The 23086-nt window shown below is 35.1% G+C and overlaps 1 protein-coding gene across 5 annotated transcripts in view; it reads left to right on the top strand.

The window, feature by feature from the left end:
- Window positions 1–23086, top strand: part of PCDH9 (protocadherin 9) — a 699618-nt gene that overhangs the window by 409674 nt on the left and 266858 nt on the right. Inside the window, exon 6 of one of the 5 annotated variants that reach the window (XM_034059968.1) lies at window positions 3140–3157. The exons of the other annotated variants lie outside the window; for them this stretch is intronic. Coding sequence (XP_033915859.1) covers window positions 3140–3157 — 18 coding nt within the window. The remainder of the gene's footprint in view (window positions 1–3139; window positions 3158–23086) is intronic. 5 annotated transcript variants of the gene reach the window in all.

Here is a 23086-nt window from a genome sequence, read left to right as displayed (position 1 = left end):
CAAATTAAAATGCCATTCACGATGGACAGGAACATTAATCAGTAGGCAACAGTAGTTCCCTGACCACAGAAAACAGTACACAGAAAACCTTCCCTTCCCCTTTTCGCTTTTCATGACAGCAGTCCTACCTACATGTCTGTATAGATAAATGGAGTTTTGGTGTATTCTAAAGATTAACAAATTTATATCACTTCAGATAGGTGTGGAAGTGAATTTTGCAGTAAAAGAGCACTCATATACTTTGTCATTGGTTCTCTACCTTTCACTCAAAGGTGCTTTAGTGCTGTCAGTAATCTTAACATATGGGGAAGTGAGTCAGTCTCTCAAAGCAAGCTTCAAGCCATTTTGGGCTTTATAGGTCAAAACCAGCACTTCAAACTCCACTTGAAAAACAACAGGCAGCCAGAGTAGAATTGGAGAGCAGATGTCAAATGCTCATAAAGGGATACAAAGCATATCAAGCAGAACAGCACCTTCCTATAACAGATTGCTTCCAGGTTGATTTAAGGTGCAACCCAATGTAGAGCTCATTTAAGTAGCCAGATCAGTTACTTGCAAAAGACATGTTTGTGAATGCTATGTTATGATCGCATTTTATGACACAGATATAATTATGCATTAAAGGAAAAGTTAATTTTCATACTTTTCTGTCATGTAAGATTGCATTCAGAAGGGAGCAATACTCCTCAGCATACTTCAATTTCACCCCTAGAAAAGTGCCAAAACCACACCCAGTTGGCACGGTTATTACCATTTTCTGTTTGGGAAAGGTTCAGGGATTGTAATATAATTCCTGGGAGACCTCGAATAAGACTGAAAGAAGTCAGAAGCAAAATAATAATGATTCCTACATGTTCCTCTGATCTTAAAGACTTCTGCAAGTATTTGCAGAGTTGTAAGTTTATATGTATTAGAAGTAGAACTGTTTTCTTCTGGGAACAATTCTCCTTACTTTCAAAGGTAGAGAACTTTTAAATATTCCATTTCAAACATTAGATTTTCGAGAACTCTTAATAACGTGCTATATGAACAGTACTGGTGGATTCAGATTCTTTTCTCTAGATCAGTCCTTCATTTTAAATTAAATTTTATTTTTTTCCCTTCGTATCCCCTTATTGTTGCGATAGATTTCATTTAATTTTGTACATCCATGGAATTAATGGAAACTGCAGCAGGGTGCTTGATTTGGTTAGATGGCTAAGGACATACAAACCATGGACATTTTTCATAGTACCTTTCCTAAGAAGCCCTTGTATGTTTTATAAACTCAGTCAAACCATGCTTATATTATTTCTGATGCTATTTCACGTCATGATGAAAGCCAGACATCTATCAAGAAGGGAGTGTCAGGTCTTAGGAATGCATATTGATGTTATGTGACAGATTAAAATAGGAAGGAAAGAATGAAGCATCCAGTCTGCAATATGTCAGGTATGGCTTACTATGGTCAGCTTGTTAACAATGTTTTTTTCTTTTGTGGTTTAAAATCAAATGGATTTAGTTTTAAAGTAGCATATAATAGCAAAGCTTTTGCTATTGTTTCCAACTGTCAAAATACAGTGCTAGGGGTTGTTACCCTCTATTGCTGCCAGATATTCATTACAAGAAAAGAGAACAATAGGTACTCAATCTGGGTAAAGGGAGAGAAAAAATAATCTTACAAAGCTGGTAACAGAAATCAGAATTAGCACTATCCTAACAATTCTCTGTATTTTCTTCCTGTCAGGAAAATACAGTAAAAAAAATCCAGAAAAGGGCAAATTAGAAATGTATTGCAGATTCCCACTATCACTGCAGGTAAAAGGAAATTTGGGGAAAAATGAACCAGAAGGGCATTTTTGCTGCATGAGGGAAATTGGTTCTTGTTTCTTTGTTTCTTTGTGTGTTGATGAATTAAATTGTAAACTCGGTAATAATAGTTTTCTGGTGCCCCATAGGGTTGGCAAGTGGTTGTTAATAAAGACATAAATGGCTAATTCTGCTCAGACTTGTTAAACTGATACGAATTCCACTGTGAGCGCTGTAAAATCCTAGGAAGATAGACCATATTTACAGATGGAAAACTACTGCTTCAGGAAAACAGTCAATTTCACAAAGTGAAAAGTTTGCAGAGAGAAATACTGGATAAACAGCTGAATGTGAGCCTACAAAAGTGAAAGGGTTTTAGAGGTATGGCTATGCAATATAGACTAAGACCTAACAGATTATATTGCCCCAGCTCTTGGCATTAGTATGGCTATTTCTTGAACATTGTGTCCTAGTCTGGTGCCATCAGTTAGGAAACCAAAACACTAAATGTCAAAGAAGCACAAAGAAATGAACAGACTGGAATTGCAATTAAAAGCTGATCTTACATTAAAAAAAAATAAAAAGAATGAAGAGAAAAAAGCTATAAATAATTACACTGAGAAAAAAAATTGTTAATGCTGGTGTATTAAGTCTGTAGGCAGGAAAATGTTAAAGTGTAATAGCTAAAAGCAGAACATCGACCAACTCAAACTAAAAATAAGCTGGATATTTTAACTAATCCTGGAAACTACTTACTGATGCAATTGATAGATTTTCTGTCACTGGAAATAAAAATCTGACCTTTATTCATTTTCTTCTCTTAAAGATATAGTTGAAATCAGGCTTAAATATTGAATTTGAAGCAGAAATAATTACAGTGTAGTATCTATAATATACAGGAAGTCAAATAACCACAGTAGTATATCCTGTCCTTAGAAATGCATTAACCTAAAATAGAAAGCATGCACACTTTCTGTTACTTTTAATTTCCTTTCTATATCCTAACTGTTAAACTGTGTGCCAATTTGTTGTCTACTCCTGAAAATACTGTGTGTAGAGAGCTTCCATTTACGTCAATAAGATTAGGGGATATAAGGGTCATACCCTTAATATAAAATATAATTTATTTGGATATTGGCTATCTTCCAGTTGACACCATAACAAATTCTACTTACCTGAAAGCATACAGATTTTTTTTCCCACTCAAGAATGTATAGCATTGCACAATTGACCAAGTGTATTATGGGAGAAGTTCATCTTGCTATAGAAGATTAAGTATTACCCTTCCCCAGAGGCAGAATGCCAGATTGATTTGATGGACCAGTTTACCATAGCGAATTGCACATTCCAGAAGCACTTTCAACCAAGAGTTACAGTCTGTAGTGTACCATCTGTTAAAAGTCTGATATCTCTAAATTTAGATGATCGGTGCAGTCAATTTGGATAGTAAATTATTCATTAAAACATTGTAGTGGACACTTCACCACATGAAAGCCTGTTTCTGCTTCTTCTGAAATTTTAGTTAAGTAGGATAGAAAACTGGTGGATAAAAGCGAATACATTTTTCAGTACTTTGAACATATACAATTACTTACATCCATAGAAACTCATGTATCAGTAGAATTGTAATTATAATATGAATACACTAATTTGACACTCAGCACAGTAAGTTGAGTAATGAAGAAGGAACTCAGGCAGTGCAAACTAATGGCACTGTGATTACATTACTTTGGGATGACAGTTTGTAGGATGCAACTTCACACTGTGTGCATCTTTTTAACTCTTCTATCCTGAGAGCAGGGGAAAACAACACAGAATGTGCAGCTGCAGATTTTTTCAGTTTTTCTTCCCTATTACCTATTTGTCCTTGTATCCAATAGGGTATCGTATAACTCCTGTGAGAAAAATGAGTGGCGACAAGCCTGACTTGCTGTTTAAGCAGTGTAAATTGACAGTGTGTCTGGGCTAGACGGGTGCTAGACCAGTAGTTTGTGGCTGCCCGTTGGGTGATAAAATACAAATTGGATGTGTCTCATAGCCTTGCCATCAAAACTGAAGTTTTCTTGATTGTGGGATTTGCAGACAGCCCACTCCTGTACTGCAACATGTCCTAAACCCAAGTTTAAATGACAGCTGCAGGCTGAGCTAACAAATTAGCAGTTTTCACAGATATCAGATATCATTGGTTTTGCTGGTAAGATTTTTCTATCATTTGGTTTCTAAACAGCCTATGCACCAACAACTTGGACCACACCAGGAATACTGAGTTGGGTGTTTTATCTCATTTTTTTTCTTCTACACTTTCTCTTGACAATTCTTGAGACAGGATGGACTGCACCCTCTCATGTTCTGTGCTTCTCTCTCAGCATTTCAGGGTTTGCATTTTCCAGCTCTCCGAAACAGGCTTTACTGGTACTGTGGAGACATACCTAAAGCCTATCAGCAGCTTCAAAGCCTTTGTAAGCCTCATGTCTAAGTAAAGGTGGCATTTCTAAGTGACTTTGAAAGGTGGAATTAAAACACATGTGGTACATTAGGAAGTTCCAGTGCTGTTTCCGATATAATACATGCTGGCGAACTGAGTATCTCAGAGCTGATGCTTTTTTTCAGTATCATCCGCAGGAGCCAGTGGTTGGCTTGTTGCTCAGACATACGCATGAAAGCAGGATAGGCAATACTTTCAGCACTCTTGCTATCAATGACCATGTTGCCTGTATGGTAGCATAATATATTGTCAGTATAGTGTGCTGAAGCTGAACTCTTGCTGAGAGATTTTTCAATTTAGGAGTGGTGATAGTTTTAAACTAAAACTGTTGTTCGAGTGAGAGGTTTTGTTTGAAGTGATGTGGTGAATACACTGGAATATGCATTGCTGATTTGGATATATGTGTCACTGACAGTTAATAAATCTGAAATTGTACAAAGGTGCTAAGTAAAAATGTAAAGGTGTACACAGAGTTCAAGCAATCATAAAAGCATAAATCAGAATTCTGTGATGTTTAATTTGTGTGTGTGCTTTTCTGTTTTCTTTTGTTCCAGATTAATGAAAAATATTGGTCAAATAAATTTTCTTATTTAGATTCAAAATGAAAATAACTATATGTGGCTTGTTGGGGGGAGGTTTGGTATTTTTGGTTGGGTTTTTTTGTGTGGTTTTTTTTTTTAGGTAGCTAAAGACCACATGTACATAATTACGAAACACTAATTACTTAAAGGTCACAGAAAGAGTTACCTTTTTTTTTATATCCCATGGTTTCCTTTTTATAAAACATAGTAATTAAATTCCCTACCAACCAATTTTACATTTTGTTATTTCACTGCATTATTCTAAATGATAATATGTAGAATTTATGCTGCTATAGGAGTTCTTATTCTGCTATTTGCTCTTTTTACTGACCGACACATGTCTAGAAGACACCTTAAGAAACAATATAATTAGTCTATTTGCATTGCCTGGAATTAGGTGACCTTTGGTTTTGGCAGTAATTAGACTATCCCTGCTGTTCACTGTTGCTTGTTGGTAGTCACTAACCAGGCAGAAAAGGAGTCCAAGCAGCTCATTTAGTGAGCCACAAAGGCATTTCAAATGTCATTAAAATGAACAGGAAATTATAATTAATATTGCAGTAACATCTTATGGAAGTGTCCCACAAAAAAAAAAAAAAAAACAAAAAAACAACCCATGTCTGGAAGCATTTATTAATCTAGAAAAAAACAACAACAAAAAACCCACAAAAAACAAACAACAAACAAAAACCTTAAAATAAACCAGTATTTTATTGGGTACAACTTCTGTAGCCCCTAATGCTACAGTTCTCCAGTGCTACCAGAACCTGAGAGCACATGCATGTTCTGAATGCTTTCTTTTTAGTATGTGTTTACGTAGGCTTACATACTGAGCCTAATTTTACCAAAGGTATTTATAAATGGTTCTCTAAGGCTCCTCAAAAATTCATGTAGCTGTGTATGTCATTTATCTAATCCAATGCTACATCTCTTTTATAATGTTCCTATGTCATTAAATACTTTTTTCAGGGAAGATATTAAAAGACAATGTTGTAAATTTTGGAGTAATATGTTTTTACAATATTCACAAAGACTTAAAAAAAAATCACTAAGAACCAAATTTCCAGGTACTGTAATGTTTGATCATATACGGATGATAACTTCCTGTATGAATACAGCAGTGCAATAAGAAAATCTGGATTGCCATTACAAGAAATTGAAGGTTTGTGCTTTCATTTCTAACAGTTAATTGAGGCAGCCAAGTTGATAGCCTAGATTAAATAGACTCCTAGTTTAGGTCTTGCTTCTGTGCTTGAAGTTGCATGGTAGAATGAATCAAAATTATAAGATTCCCATAATAAATGACTCACCAGAACTGAATTTTACACAGAATATCAGAACTGTATTGAAGATTTACCAGTAAGTAATGACTGCATTTTATCACCTGGTTAAAATAATTGATCTATGCATTTTTGTGATTGGCTTGTAGTACTGTAGAATTAGAAGTCAGATGAGGCATATTGACAGAATAGTATTAAAAAACTTAAATTACCACAGTCAACTAATTTCCATGATATGCTTTCCCTTCATTGACCATAATGGATGTAAGTTAAAAGCCCTATAAATTCAGGAATGCTGAATACCAACAAAGAGGGGTTTAGGTTGGGTTTTCGTTTTTTATTTTTTCAGAGGATAATTGGAACCTTTTTCTGGGGGTTTTGAAAACATCAATCCTCAATTTTATTTTTTTTTACATTGTCTATTTTTATATACAAGTCAAAAGTTATTCTACTAGCCGAGTGCACTGTATGTGTACCATAGTTTTGCATTCAATTTTAATGTCTTTGTTTTCATAAATATACACCAGATGTTGAAAATGTCTTTTAAATTCAAAATATTTAATATAGAATTAGATGCATTTGAATTAAACAATTTTTAAATCTAAAGCAGCAGGTACGTTTTTTACTGCTGCCACTGCTGCTTCAAATCCTCAACCAGTAAGTGGTTTGGAAAGGTGGGCAAGGTGATTTTTCTTCTTAGGAAAAAAATAAATAGAATTCTACTTTACTATAAACATTTAAGCCCTATGCCTTAGAAGAGTCATTTTTGTATGGTCAGAGAAGATAAAATAGATGCACTGCTCTCTATAGATGCCTATTCCTTTAAGCACTTTTGACTGTGCATAAAAGCTTAAGGGTAAGTTATCCACGATGTGTAATTTCAACTTAAACATCTTATTCTTATATTTCAAGACTGAAATACATTGATCACACCATTCTCTAAACTTTGACAGCTGTGTCTGTGTATCATCAAAGAACTCAGCTGAAAAAATAGTTGACTTCAGTACCTCAAATTGCAGTTCAGTAGTTAAACCTCTCACTGAGTTCACTGAGGGAAGGCTAGATTTCCTTATTACCATGCTACCCTTCTTTTTCACTTGTTTGGGGATTTGTTTTCCTGCCTTTTCAAGAAGCCACTTTATTAGAAGTATGGGCACACATGTTCTTGACTTGCTTGTCTGGAAGAGGTAGAACTTTACAGTGTCACAGCTAAGATTTCTGAGCACTCAGAGAACCTCAATCAGTTTTGACAGTAACAGTAGGCAGGTGGCCACAAAAAAATGAATAAATTCATTTAGAACATTCGGATTTGCTATTAAAAACAGAAGATTGACAGCTTGCAAACTTCTTTTCTCAGACTTGAAAAAAGAAATCTTACTCTTGACATTTCATAGTCTTTTGAAACACTGGTTCAGTGAGATGTCAGACTCATAATTTTCCATACAAAATATTTATTTCAATTTTTTTCTGAGTTAGTAAATTTAATTTCTTAAAAGTACTTATAACAGAAACATCCAATTATCAATAAAATTACATCATGTGGATGCGCACACAGAACGTTGTTGTCAGACAGCTAGCCTTTAATGGATTGAACTGTCTGAAAAATTAGACACCTTGTGATTGTCTGAAGTAGAAAGATATAGGCCCTTTCACAGGTTGCTTAATCGCACCCATTTTAGATATATTTGTATGTAAATACAAATACATCATAAGCTTTGCTATTTTTTAATCATTTTTTTTGTCAGTGTGTATCAGTTACATTGAATTAGGTTTAGACAATTAGCTGAGATCAGAGTCTTAATTTTAATACCTATTGTTAGCTGAGATGCATGTCGCTCCAGAATTTTCACATTGTTTAGCTGCTAGTGGTAAAATGTGTGAAATTTTGTCTCTTATTCAAAGTATAGGAACGGAAATCAGCTCTATACAATATGATACATGCTAAAGACATTGACATTTGGTTATAGCTTTTCATTAGTTAAAAAAAATATTCATCAATCTCTATACTGAAACAAACCTGAAATCCTTAACTGAGGACTGCTCTGAATGATCTCTGAGAAGATTTGGACAAACAGCCACTACTTGGCTCAAAAAGAAAACACAGTTGTTTGTTTTTTTTTCATTTTAGTAAATTACAAATACCTCTCATGTTTGTGTTAGGAACTTTCACTATCCAGCCATGCTGTTCTAGTTTATAAATTGCCAAACTTAATGATGGTGTCTCATTTTTTAGTACAAATTTATACAGTGCAGAAGTGAAGGGCAGGGAGTAAAACTTCAGATTAACTGATTGAATGCCATGTCTTGTGACTTTTTGTCATGAACGGACTTTTATGTTCATCATTTCACATTTACTTAATCCCTCATTTTGTGAGCAAGGTAAATGATGTTGACTTGCCTACTTTAAAACAAAGTTATGAAAAAAAATACTTAACAGAAAATATTTGGCTAGCTGAATGTTAGAATATTCCAAACTGTTATTCTTTTCTATCTACATTATTATTCTGGCAGTGTTCCATGTATGTGAGGATAAATGAAAAGAAACACCCACACTATTGCCTACCCATTTTACAGAAGCCAAAACTGTTATTTCAGTACTATCCCTGGGTAATAATGTAAAATATTTGTGCACATTTCTGGAGTATAGTCTGTTTACCTATCCATCCACATGTTTACAAGGACATTTAAATAAACAAATATGCTGTGCAGACACAGATATATTGGCTGTGAAACTGAAGTATTTTTTTAAGTGTATTTTAGGTCAGATTTTTATGTGAAGTTGTGAATAAAAGCTATCTAGATGTAATTAGAACTTTTCATGTATATATATACAGTGAAACAAAATTTAAAAACGTAATTATGTATAGTTAAGAAGGATTTGAAGAATGCTTTTGGTTCTTTTTTTGTCTGGTTTTGGGGAAAGAGTATATTATCTATGAACAACTTACTGGAATAATGTCTGATGTTGATGTCACAGTTATATTAATTCCACACCTGTTAAACCCATTAAGATAATGTGTGCAGACTGGGGATCTGATGAGCATCAAAGGTGTTTGCATTTCATGTGCACAGTATTTAAGTTCATAATTGATTCTTGGATAGCTCACAATTAACATTCAGTATTCAAATTCATAAAGAGCAAAAGATACTTTCTATTCACTAGTTCCAGTTCAGAATGTTTCTACTTTATTTTCCTAATCAACATCTTAAGATATAACCATCTTATAAAACAGGGTGAAATTGTCTCTAACTATAGCTCACAAAAGGTTCTGAATGTTAAACTTACTAGAAAACTACACAAAGTCCTATCTACAGAGAATGGTCTTTTCAATTTCTTTATATTTCAAAATTGTTACAGGAGAAACAGTAATGTGATATGCTTTTATATAGTATAGAACTCCTAGATGTACAGCAAAGATGGTTGTATCACAAAAAAGTGGAATTTTTCTGTGCATAAGTGATGTGAAAAATTTAACCCCCAAAAAGGATTTAAAAAAATCTGATTTCAATGATACTTAGAGTGACAATAAGCCCATCTTGCTTTATTCATACACACACACAAATTAGTTTCAAAAATAACGTGAGTCAGTGGGAAGTGTGAAGGAAAGGTTTTTTGTTATGCCATGAGTTTTCTAGTACTCTAGAAATACCCACAAATGCATTTGTGGGACTTTCTTTAGCTCAGAAGTGTTTGTAAATTATAAACCTATGAAATTAGGAGGTTAGGAAAAAAAAACACCGGCCCTTAGCTACCAAGGTATCTAAATCCTTTAAAAAATTCACTCCTAGCATTATAGGCTCTGAAACTGCTGAGATGATGATTATGGCCGTATTTTGGCTCAGGATCAGTTTTTGAAGTAATGTACTGGCATTATCTGAAATATGTTGCAACTCCCCCACGCCCTGCAAAAGAAACCCGAATGTCAATATGGAACATAGTGTTACACTCAGATTTTGTTATCTTTATTCCTAATAATAACAATGAATGGAATTTGCTCTAGCTAAAACATGGATGCATACAAGCTATCAATTCTATTTTTATACCTAATATTGTAATTGAAGTAACTCATATTACTCCATATTATTTGTAACAGATAATTCCAAGCTATTGGTTATTCTTTTAACCTGAACTAGTTTCAACTACCTAATAAAGGAAATGGAGCTATAGTACTTCATCTGCAAATATTTTTCCCTTATTTATTTCTCGTTTCTCTACCAAGCAGGAAACAGAACACTTACTTAGAAGTTCTTTGGGAGTTATTAAAACAAAGTGTCATCGACAACGTAAGATGTTAAAATAGAAAGTTGTCACTGACATTTTATCTATGCAAAAAAGATTTCTAACTTCAAGATGTGGAGGTAAAAATGACAGATAAATGGTAAATAGAAGTACAGTATAAAGGTGTCATTTCTTTTTTGCATCTCCAGCTGCTTTCCTCCTCAGCCTTATTCAAATTTACTGCTGATTTTTTTCAAGGCTATAAAATCCTGGAGTGTAACACAACCTCACATAATGCTTCCCTCAACTTTTATAGCAGAGGTATGATTTACTATTGCAATAAAACTCTGCTATCAAGTATTTTCTAACTGCTTTTATCTCTTCTGTTGTTGAATAAAATGTAAAATGAGATTCCCATATGAATATATAATTGAAGACAAAGTTACTTATTGCAGACTACTTTGGGAAGCGAGATAGATTTAGGTGCGTTAGTTTAACACTGACACAAAAATGTCTCACAATGTATAATTCTTATCTTTGATACCCAGGAGCTTCAGAATTTGAGCATACTGGTAAAACCCACAAGATTTTGACTCTGGAATCACAGAGGCATACAGTAATTTCTGTGTTTGACTTCTGTATCAAACAATTGAGTCATTACTGCTGTTCTGATAACAGAGTTCAAATCTGATCCAAAAATAATATTACTCAAGCTGTTTCTATACATTCCAGTTATGCTTCACTTTATTTTGATCAAGAATTACATTTCTAAATGCTAAAATTCTGAATTCTTTGCAAAGAAAAAAGATACAAACCATTTCATTAATACAAAATATTGTCATGTACCAACAAGCAAAATAAATTTTACACTTTCTTGGTTTCCTTTTAGTTAGTTACTCATTAGCTTTGCAATACTTTTCTCAGTTGCATGAAGATGAAAATGGAAGAATAAAATGAAGAAAAAATAAAAATATAATACTGTATATTTCCTCCAGATGTGAGTGCTTTAAATGCCACATCTTAGGAGTGTTGACGTCCATTGAACATGCTGTACCCTGTGGCTAAAGAGGAAGTTTGGTTGATCTTAAATTCAATGAGTTTTTTTAGAGGCCTGTATAGTGGAGTTGCAGTTTAGCACAAAAGAACAGCATGTAGTTTAAACTGTGCGGCACGAAGAAACTGTCAGATGCACAGTGTGGACATAGAAAATGGTATATGTTCTAACTTCTCTGTGCAGGGATTTCTCCATGGAACCATCCTAGGCACAAATGGAGATGGTAGCCTACCATGCTGAGTTGACTTTTGTGCTTTTATAGCAGTGTTCATACTAGACGTACATAATGTTTCTCTGCTAGTTTCTCTTCTCAGATGAACAGTGGAAACTGCGCTTACTGTTTGCTACCAATTCTTCTGTTTGCTGCTCTGTCAAATTTATTTGAAAAAATCTTCTAAGCAGTGGAAAAAATGCTATAAGAAGGCTGCCATTTAAAAGAAGCATTTTTTAATCAGGGTTTTTTTAGGTCTTTTTTTTCCATTAATAATCTCAAGTTTTTGAAATGTGTCTTCCTTGTGAATTGAAACTAAATCTGAAAATTCATACAAATGGGTTTTAAAAAAAGTATTTTCAGACTAATCACTTTTACTTTAATTCTATTTTGTACTGTAATACACAGAATAATATAAATAGAAAATAGAACAGGATGACATTTTATGGCTGCCTGTGACAGCATGGTTTTGGATTTGCTAACCTAGTAGATCTCTTTCAATTCTATGAATAGTAATTTCAGAAGAAAGTATTAAAGACAGTTGACATCATCAGCTTTTTGCTTCTTGGAAACAAATTTTCAGCAAAATTGCAACACAGTGAGCCGTTTCACTGTTCTAGTACCAAATGCAGCCAACATTTTCTCAAAATACACTAGATGTCTAATATTGTTTTAAAAAGTTACTCATAGAAGTAATTAGACTGCTCTTTTGTAAGAAAGGTGTATGCCGAACAGCACTTTTGGTTTCTGCTGGCTTTTTCTTGAGGTGAATTTGTGTTTCTAAACTTGAATGCTCTTATCATAACTCAATAACCCTATGACAAACCTCTACCTGCATTTTTCTTTCCCTTCCTATGGGGTTTCATTTTAGGTTGAATGAATGGACCATCTCATTCTTGGTGTAATTTTTTAGCCAACTTTGATATTAGCAAGCAGAAAAGGCAAAGTGCAGAACCAGAAAACTACTGTCTTGTGGCCCAGTGGACCTGGCATAGGAGAATAGCAAACAGCAATGTGATGCACTGTGCCACTCAGACTTTTCCTAAGCATTACTTAAAGAAAAGAGGTTTCTATAAGTACTTAAGAAGTCGATCTCATGAGTAGTGTAATAACAAACTTTTAGAAAGGAAATTATTATAACTATTTCAGAAATTAGAACCTGGGGCAAAGGGGAAGGTGCTTGTCTGAATCCAGCAGCCAGAGCAGGGTATAAAATTCAAGTTTCTCAATTTTTAGCCACTACTGCGAATGCTTTCTTAACACCAGAGAAGGTGTATATAAATCACTTATCTCACTTAATCAATTGTCTGCCATTGCAGAGGAGTTTGGATTGGTAGCATCTGTTTTTTTTTCATTTTCTCTCTACCTTTGGCCAAAAGCTTAGTCTTCTGAGAACTGGAGTGATAACTAAAGTCTTTGGACTTAATATAAGAGCTTGTGGGTTAAGCTTAATGGCTTATGATATATGGGAGGTCAGAGCAGATGATCAAATAGTCCCCTCTCACCTTAAACCATATGAAACTATGTAGACTCCTGCAATATGATAAAGCTAGTGCCAGTGTCACAGATCACGGTGATAAATGCTGAACTAAACCTTCTGCTTGGCTGCAGCCTGAGAACAAGACTTGCTATGAGCATCCTCGTGCTATGAAGAGATTCAGCCTTCTGCTGTATGCCAGAGAAGAGCAGCAGTGAAAGAATCTGAAATAGCTGTACCTCATGTTATATCTGGCATTTTTTCTGAAAAAAAAAACTGTTGGAAAGTAAACTCATACTTGAAAGAAGTATGCTAAAGAGTACATTTGAGAGTGTGGCTCACCTAAATTAAAAGCTCACAATTGTTTTTTTTTTGTTTGTTTCTGTTGGCTTTTTTTTTTCCTCAGAAATGAAAACTGTTATATATGGAGGACATTAATTCTTTGTGTCAGAGACTTTTGGTTTAGCTACATATGCTGTGAACAGTGTGAACAGGTTCTCTTAAAAGAGGTTATTACCAAGTCTCAAGTAAGGGACTGAATCCCTTATGGCCTATGTGAGTGGGTTTCCAAAAGAATCTGGTGCAAAGGATCTGAACCTGTTTTCATGCTACCCTGCACCCGATATATACCAGTGAAAAATGCTGCTTGAGAAAATTATTGCTTGTCCTTGGTGACAGGTTGAAGAGTGTGTTTCAGTCACAGCAGGCTGGAAGTTGGAGGCTTCATTGAAGAATGGTGAAAAACTGCTGTGGAATAAAAGCTGATTAGAAAATGTCTCAGAAGTGGGATTATTTTGGTTATGTGGAAATATGCCTGCTTTCTGTATGCATAGTCCAGACAAGAAAACAACTACCACTCTTGGAGGTGTAGAGGCAAAATAAAGAGAACTGAAAAACAGACCTAGCTCCTGAAATATGTGCAGAGGCATCAGTACTGCATTTCACTCCAGTTGTCATCCTTTTCCACATGCCCTCTCCTTCAGTGAGCAGCATGACTGCTTTTGCTATTGCTTTGAAGATTTACTCAGCAGGTAGGTCTTGTGATGTGGGATGCTGCACTGCTAGCTCTGCTGCCCTTGTGCAGTGACCTAATACTTTATGAAAATAAACAGATGTGCATTTAAGGGAGAAAATTTTTGTAGATAAGCTGTATTATTTTCTTTTTTAATTCAAATTCTCATTTATTGTCATTAAAACTTAGGTAGGGATAATGCAATTATATGATATTTGTGATATTATTCTGAATGAAAATGAATGGACCAGGACTGCATCTTATAAAGTATGAGGAAGAGATGTTGCTATAGTCAAGGTATAAGATGGAAAGTTGGATAGGAGTTTTTAGTTGTGCAGACATAGCTGAGAAATGTCTTTTTAAATCTGTCAGACAGAAAGAGTCCTTACATTTAGGCAGTATCTGGATGTAAAGACCCAGAGAAAGGAATCTAAAGGGAAAAATGCCCAGAATGTCATTATTTTAAGTGACAAAATAAAAATAAGAAAACAATCAGAAAACTGAAAAACAAGAAGCTAGCAAATATATTTTCCCATAGGTCAGTTCCTATGGGAAATGCAATTCTGAATGTACAGAATTCTTCATATGGAGATTATAATTTTCTTAAGAACTAGAGACTGAAAAAGAATATTGTCCTACTCAAAAAAAAAAAACACAAATCAAAACAAAAGTTGTTTAAGAAAAAAACCACAAAACAAAAAACCATTCCACATTTATGTAATGAAACACAGGTAAATATCTTTCAGGAACACAATACTTTCCATAACCACCCATATTGACTGAGAGACTGTAGATCTCCCAGTTTCAGAAAGCAACTAAAAATATAAAAGCAGCTTCATGGAATAAATTCTCAACTTGCAAAACTGGGATTTTGATGGACTTTCAACAACATATGCTCAGCTGACATAAATATATTCTATAGAATGTTTTTCTTCATCTTACTCAGAATTTGTGCCTAACCAGATCTTTAGTATCTTGTTGTCCAGCTTCTTCCTTTCCGGTCTCAGTGCAAATGAAAACCTGTGTCATCTGTGATCTCACTGTGACTCTGCAGGTCTGTTGAAATCTGCTTGGAGGTGCTAATGCACCTTCTGGCTATATTAGAAATGGGTAATTGAAACAGTAAAATTAAATTGGCTTGTATGGTGCAAAACAACTCTCCTTTTTATCATATGGGTCCGTTAAAGGTATTTTTTTAAATTACAGTGCTGTGAAATTTGGGGAGTCTTTGGGTTTGTTTTTTTGGGATTTGTTTGTTTGCTTTTTGCAGGCAGTTCATCATTATTCCTATTTGTCACTATCCAAAAAGGAAGAAAAATATCTACATAAAATTGCACATAAAAATTGAAGGCTAAACCCCATTCTTTCTAATTTTTACATTAAACCTAGTGTTGAGTTCTATTTATGTAAATGTGTACTGGAGTGCAGATAGAGAAATCTTATGCTTATATATAGAGAAACCTTATTCAGCTAAAGAGAATGAATATCACTGAAGGGCACATTAAAGCTTCTTTTGCTTTTTAATGTTACTAAATATTAATCAGGGGTTTTAAGGGTTTCCCAAGCAATGTCACCCTAACTAAGGGAACCACATCCTTCTCTAAGCAAACATCATCAATACAATAAGTCTGTCTTGCCATGGTTTTGCAGAAGTTACTCAGCCCAAGACTCCCTTTAAAGATTCCAGGAAGAGTGATTTCCCTGTCAGCTTTTCTGGTGATGAGAGGTTTTTCTCACTCTCTGTATTTAGCAGGCATCAGGCTACAAAATGACTTCTTAAGTAGTTGGGATTCAATTCTTGTGTCAGCAATATGGCATTTCAATGTGTTTCCACTGAAGAGGTTTTGGGGTGTATGTGACTTTTATATCCAATCCCACCTGACATTTATAAGAATTAAACCTCACTGAGGCATCCTGTAAGTGTAAATCAGTTGTTATGTAAATGAATTTTCCTGAAAAAAAAAATCTCTTGCTTCCCAATAAGCATGATTTTACATTTACTGATAACCCTTTGCAATTTTCTGCCCAGACAGCATATTAGATTTCCTTCTCATGATTGCTGACTGCAAAGAAATTGTTAACCCGATGTGAAGATACTAATTTCCAGCTGTAGAAGTAGAGTCTGAATCACGGAGTATAGATTCTTTATTCACAGGAATATGTATTTGTAAACATGAATATACTGACAATCACTGGCTATGCATGTAAGTTATTATTGGGTTTTGGCTGAAACAGCACATGCTGGTAACAGCACTTTGAGGTTATGATGCTCCTTCACTCAGAAGAACATAACAAAAAACTTTATTAGATTTATTTGTGAATATGATACAGACACTAATGATCTTGTGTTGATAACAAAAGACAACCCCTGTTTTATACCGAGTGTGTTGCATTTGCTCAGTGCCTCCTATATTATTATTCAAGAGGTAGGAATGAAGTCTGATGGGGACAGATGAAGTTGTTCTGGAGATATTCTGTTTCTTCCTTGCTGGGATGAGACACCAGGTAACAGAGAACAATTGCTCACCCTCCATGAAGGTCCTCTTGCATATGAATCGACTTAATTAACTTTCCTGCTTAATATTTGAGGTGATGTAGTGAGTTGATTGAACAGGTGGTACCTCTTAACAGATGGATAGTGCATGCTATCTGTCTTTAAGGAACTGAAGTGGTGATTTTGATTTGCTTATCTAGTATCTTGCTGTAACTGGGCTTTGAATGAGGTCATCCTAATTATGAGTCATTTCACAGCTGACTGACTTTATTCCACTATTAGTAAGAGTGATACTAGTCCTCTTTATTCACATGTATGTCTGTTATTGCCAACTGCCTTTCTTTCTTCCACTCCAATAGTTAAGGTCTTTCTTCCTAGCTGCTATTTGTTTCAGCACAGTAAACAGAATAAAACAGCCTCCGCCTACTATGTGTGTGGGAGGTGGCAGAGAAGACAGTAGGAGCTCTGTGTGCATAGGTGAATTTCAGCCTTAACCACATGCATGCAACATATTCTTCCCAGTGCTGGTTACTGGAAATTCAATGTGAATTGGTTGATACCTTTATTTCACTGGTCTAAAGATAGCATGGAATAGCATACAGGACAAATAATTTTGCTGTCTGATTTAAGATTAGAAGTTTCTGAAAGGTGAGTATGATTTTACAGTTTACCGTAAAATTCAACTGCATTTACTGGTAGGTAAAAATGTTGTGAACCAATTTCACCAGTTCATTTCAGACCTTTTCACTTAAACTGACAGAAGCAAATTATGGTGCTATAGCTCATTCATCCATGATTTCATGCTATTGCACTGTAGAAAACAACAGGCAAATCTCAATGGGTTTTACCATGGTAAAACATTTTTAATTAGTAAATAATTCTGAAGCTACAGATTTAAAACAAACCCTCACTAAGCAAGCCATATTGTTACTTCCAATAACATCACTTTCAGACTTCTCAATGACTGCATACATAGGTTCACTTTTCACGGCAGCTTTTTCTCCAAAGAGTCCTGAACACTGTTGTTGTTTCTTGCCAGTTAGACTAGCATACAAATTGAGCCAAGTATGCCTTTGTGGAAGCACTTCAGTCTGCAATCCATGAAACTTATAAATAGAAACTAAGCAGTGTGTGTTGAAAAATATGAGGGATTCTCAAACAAATATGCATTTGGCTTAATGCAAGTATGGTCAAAACCACTGTTTTCCAGTGATGGCTTTAACAGGCGGAGTGAAAAACGGAAATTTTAATGTCTTTGCAATGTCAGTTTGGTTTTAATTCATAAAGAAGAGAAGCAATTAAAACTCCTGGGTTAGGATAAAGAGGATATAAATAAAACAAACAGGGAAATACTGAACCATGTTTCCAAAAGTTTTAAAAAGACCTGGAAAAGGTGATTGAAGAAAAATTGTGCAGAAACTTAGATTTTGTTTCTAATTACATTGATCTTCTTAGCTCTAAAAGGATTATATCTCATACTGTGTGAATGCCTTGGAAAGACATCCTGTCTCCCTACCTGTTTGCAAGTTGCAGTGGTATATCCAGTAAGAACAAAATATACTTAATCATCATTTTAATACTGCAGATTCCAGCTGACCCAGAAGCCAGTATTAATGTTGCTTCTCAAAACTCCATTCAGCCCCCCTGTATGTAGGAATTAAAATACAGACTTGAATTACCTCATAATATATCAGTTATTATTTCCAGAGAATCTTGATCGTATTCAGTGTGCACAATATTCAGTTCATGTTAATGAGCTAACCTCAGTATATCCTTTCCTTCTTGTTTTTCTCTATATGTTGATGTTATTTGTTGCAGTCTTCTGTTTTCAAGAGATAGCTATTAGCTTTCTCATCGAATTTGGTAGGACATTTACTATTACTGTACCTGAATGCTTTGCAAATATTAACATATTTATTCTTCAGTGCAAAATCAAAAGGGTATTAGAACCCTTTGAGGCTATGAAGAAGTAGAGCATAAGGTACTGTTGCATGAATGATCTCAACTCTCAGATCCTAAATTAAACAGGAAATAAAGAATGAAAACTAAAAATAAAATGTCCTGACTTCAGTAACATTTCCTCTTATTTACAGGAGGTCATGTAAACATTGGTTTTTAATAATGGAAAGTAAATGGCACTGATGGGAAGTGATTTAACCTGTCTTAAGGATGATGTCTAAAACATGGCATCCTTGGCAAATGCTCACTTCTCTGACTTTGAAAATAAACCTATTCTTTTGACTGTAATTGATCATTTATAGAAAGGGTAACAACTTACCTAGTGCCCTATACACATTTTGTATGGAGAAAGCAAGGTCAAAACCTAATTCAGAGTGGGGTTCATCATATAGCTTCTTCAGGGGACATTTTTTAATCCTTTAGTTTCTATATTGTAACAAATTTATTAATTTCTGATCACTATACTATTATTCACTACTAAATTTTGGTTTATTCCCAGGACAGTTTTGTCCTATTGCACTCAGTCAGAGAGTGTTTTCTTTTAGATAATTTCTTTCTCAGTGGATTTCTCCTTGTTGCTTCCATCCTTTTCCTAGTCCTAAGTGTGCAGGCCAGCTAGAAGCTTTTCTCCCAGTTCTTTGTCTGCTTCCTTTCACCACCTTCATCTACTCCCACTGGTAAATGAGAATTGATATCTATTCTTATTTTGTCCTTGGGTTGCCATAAAGCTTTGGTCTTATCTACTATCTTTGTGCTGCCTTTCATTTCATTCTTCTTTCCTACTTAACAAGTTTCAAACTGCTTCCTTGACTCCCATCATCCTCTTTTGGTCCAGTTTCAATCATCCTTTGTTACGTTTTTACTTCTAGGCTCAGTTTCCTTGAACTTTCCTGGTCACAGTGTACATGCCTTGCATCCTTTTACAGAGGTCTAGCTCATATCCCCATAACAGTCTAACTATTGCTTCTTACATCTTGTTCCAAAAGTCAAAAGAAAGTGTTGTTTCTCCATAAATGACTGTATTCTGGAAAAATGTAATGCATCAAAAATGACATTCAGGGTTTTTTGGGTTTTTTTGGGGATGGGGGTTCCGTAACCCCACCCCCCCGGATTTTTACTTTTCAAATGAGAGAAATCAAGAAATTAAAAACAAAACAAAAGAACCGAAAGACCCCAACTAAACAAACAAAAACCCAAATACCACATTTAAAGACATTATGAGGTCTGGTTGAAAGGGTAGCTGCCTTGCTAACTCATCTTCCCGATGCATATCATATGTGCTGCAATTTACAGGAATAAAGCCTTCCTATAAAGTTTACTTTCCTCAGACTTCCATAGTCTAAACTGCTGCAAAGCAAAATTAATATCCTTCTCGTCAGTCTCCTACTGCTGAGAGGTTTTGAATAGCAGCAGGAAAATATGACAAAAGGCTCTTGTCAGTTTTAACTCTGCTGTAGCCTGTCAAATCTTTGGGTTACAGCAGTGGCACTCCAGCTGTCTGTCTGCTGATTTAGAAAGCAAGCACCACATTGCCTTCATTCACTTCATAGTTTTGAGACCTTCTTTTCAGAATTAAAAAAACCCTTAGGTTCTGCAGAAGCTGATAAGGGCCTGTAAGGAATGAGTATATTCACTAATAGCTCAGAGCAAATTTCCAGGTTGACGTTAATTTGATTCACCCATATAAGTGGACTCACATTTAAGTACTACATTGCATTTTGATATCCTGATATTTCTTTATGATGAATATCTCACAGAGTGTAATGAACTTAACCCAAGTACTAGAAACATCACAAGAAAGTGATCCTGCTGAGTGTTCAACTGAATGAACATAGATGGGCAAATGGGCTCTTTTAACATCTGAGTATGTCTCAGAGGAGTTATGTAGGTGAGTATTGGCATGTAGGAAGCTAAAGCATTAGGCACTTTCAAAATATGCTGCTTCTAAGATTTTCATTTTTTTTTTTCTGCCTGTACACAGTTATGGTTTGTATTATTGACATCACTTGAAGGATTGCATACAGTGATGCTTCATGTGACTGTCAGATAGAATCCTCATCTTGAAATCCTCTATTACCTGTAACTTTCTTGTCACTTCAAAACAAAATGGCAAGTGAAGGAAGATCTTTACCCTGTCAGGCTTCACTAATGTATTGTAGCTCCTGTAGTGCTCTACTAAAGTGTCAGAATGCTGTGCTGAATGTCAGCACCATTAAAAAACAATCAGCTAGTTCACTAACCCCCACACCTATCCTTTTCTTTAAAGCATTTTAGAAATAAGCTGTTGTGTTGGAATTGCTTTGCCCAAGTCCTTTAAAGACAACAATTGCAAAGAAATCAAACTGCCCTCTCTCTCCTTGGCCTGGAAAGACCTGAATATTCCGTCTATCTCTGCAGCCAGCTCTGCTTGAATTTGACGAATATCTTCAAAGTTTGATTGTCGGTATCCCAACCCCTGTTAAACTCTGGACAATGCTTAGGGAATTAGTTTCAGAGCAATATTTAGGGTCTAAAGGAGTATGTCTGTTTAATCTGGCAAAAGCCATCTCAGCAGTATTATTAAACCACTAAGGGAATTTTCAAATGCTGGTGTCTTTGTTCTTTATTCTGGCATCTGTCCTGAATTGCTCCCAGATCAGAGAGATGTCCTTTATGATTAAGGGTCTTTTTGTGAGAGTGTATGAGTGGCCCTGTGCCAGACCACCGCCTTTCATTTTTGTAAAACCCTTCACCTACAGATGACAGATAGTACAGTGACTGAGTGGTAGTTGTTAGAAGGAAGGTGAAAGAAAGAAAGCCATCATTGGAGTGTTGACAGATTCACAAATATGTGGCTATTCTTCCATGTTTATCCCACGGCAAGATAGTGTCCATTGAATTGGGTATTGCTTTGGAAAATAACTGCCGTTTAGGCACTGGAAGATAGAAAAACTTTTAGGCATCTTGGGTCATAAAGCCTTAGAAGCTACCCTTGCTATTTTGCTCTGCTGGTGCACGAGATGCTACAACTTGCTGTTTTTAAGTGTTGGTAAAACAATTGAGAATAGAAGATTCTATTGATTATAGTGAATAGGGCAATGGTTGAAGCTTCTGATATTCTACCAGTTCCATATTCAGCCATCTCTACAAGAATTTAAAATGACACTGTTGGATTCACAGATTTTCATGTGGGCATCTCTATACTGTGACTATATAATTAGTACATCTTGTGTTTGATAGAAGTTCCTTGTCTGAAAAAAAAAAAAAGAACAACAACAAAAAAGGAACAGCAAGGTTTAGAACAATGTTTCGATACCCTTACTTTTAACATAACATATTAGTCTGGTTCTAAGTCATCATTGCCTTCCATTGCAAAGTGTGGAAGCTGACATATTAGGCATTTTATTACCAATGTATGCCAAAAAGATAGGAAAACTATTTCTAGAGTTTACAGGGAAATTATTACTAGGCAAAAGGATTAGGATTTTGCAAAATGTTTCTGGTCTAGAAAAGCATGAGTTTCAGCTCAATCCTGTTTCTCATTAGTCTTTTAAAAAATGTTATTTGTATAAGGTTTTCAAAGATATCTGTGGAATAAACCTTCCAGATCTCTTGCATTACATATTCTGTAGGTGGGGGGGGGTTTATGAAAAAGGATGGTGCTTACTGGTTCATAAGTGAGAATCTTTCCTGATCTGCATTTAAAAGGGTCAGACCTATATTTTCAATATGGTTTCTAATCTAGAAGTTTTAGGGAGTTTGATCAAGATCCTGGTGTTTAACTGATGTAGAAAGTTATAGAAACTATGGATTTTGTATAAAACTGTGCCTAAATCATTGAAATTAGGTACACAGATGGTTTAGTTACAGTTGTTGGTAAAAAAAAATCCCAAAGAAAACAAGCCACAAACTTTGAAGATTGTATGCAAAAGAAAAAAAAATAATAAAATTTTCCTTGAGGGCAACCTTGAAAGGAGTTTACTGTTGTAGTACTGTTTATAAACCAGGGAAGGGTATTTTAACTTGAAAAGTGTTTTAAGCATGCAATTTTCCTTTAGATTCTATTCTTGCAAGTGGATACACTTGGTTCTTTGACATAATTGTGATTCTATAGATGTGTGTGTGTAGCCATAGGCTTGATCAACACATTATTTGTAAGTGCACACAGTGCTATGCTGTGTAAGCACTTTTGAATTCAAGACTCTCTTCATCATAGAGACCAGACTTCTTAGGGGAAGGAAAAAAAAATATTTTTAATTAATAGAAATAAAAATGAATCTGGTCGTTTCTCCAAAACAAAGCATAATTGCTGAGAATAGTAAGTGTTCTAATTGTAATTCCAGAAACCTCTCATGGTATTTCTTATTTATTTGTGTAGCAAAATGCATGTGAAAATTTCAACTCCCTGGTCTAATTAATTCTGCTCACTAAGATTCTGACTGGCAAGTCTTCTCTAGCCTGAGCTTTTGTGGGTTTGCTGTTCATATATTTCTTAATTATTTTGGTCAAAAAACTCTCTCTATGCTCATTTGCCTCAATTAATTTCA

Source organism: Melopsittacus undulatus, chromosome 2 (assembly GCF_012275295.1).
Source record: "Melopsittacus undulatus isolate bMelUnd1 chromosome 2, bMelUnd1.mat.Z, whole genome shotgun sequence".
NCBI lineage: Eukaryota > Metazoa > Chordata > Aves > Psittaciformes > Psittaculidae > Melopsittacus > Melopsittacus undulatus.
Note: the sequence above shows the minus strand (reverse complement) of the source record. Positions and strands in the feature narration are given on the sequence as shown.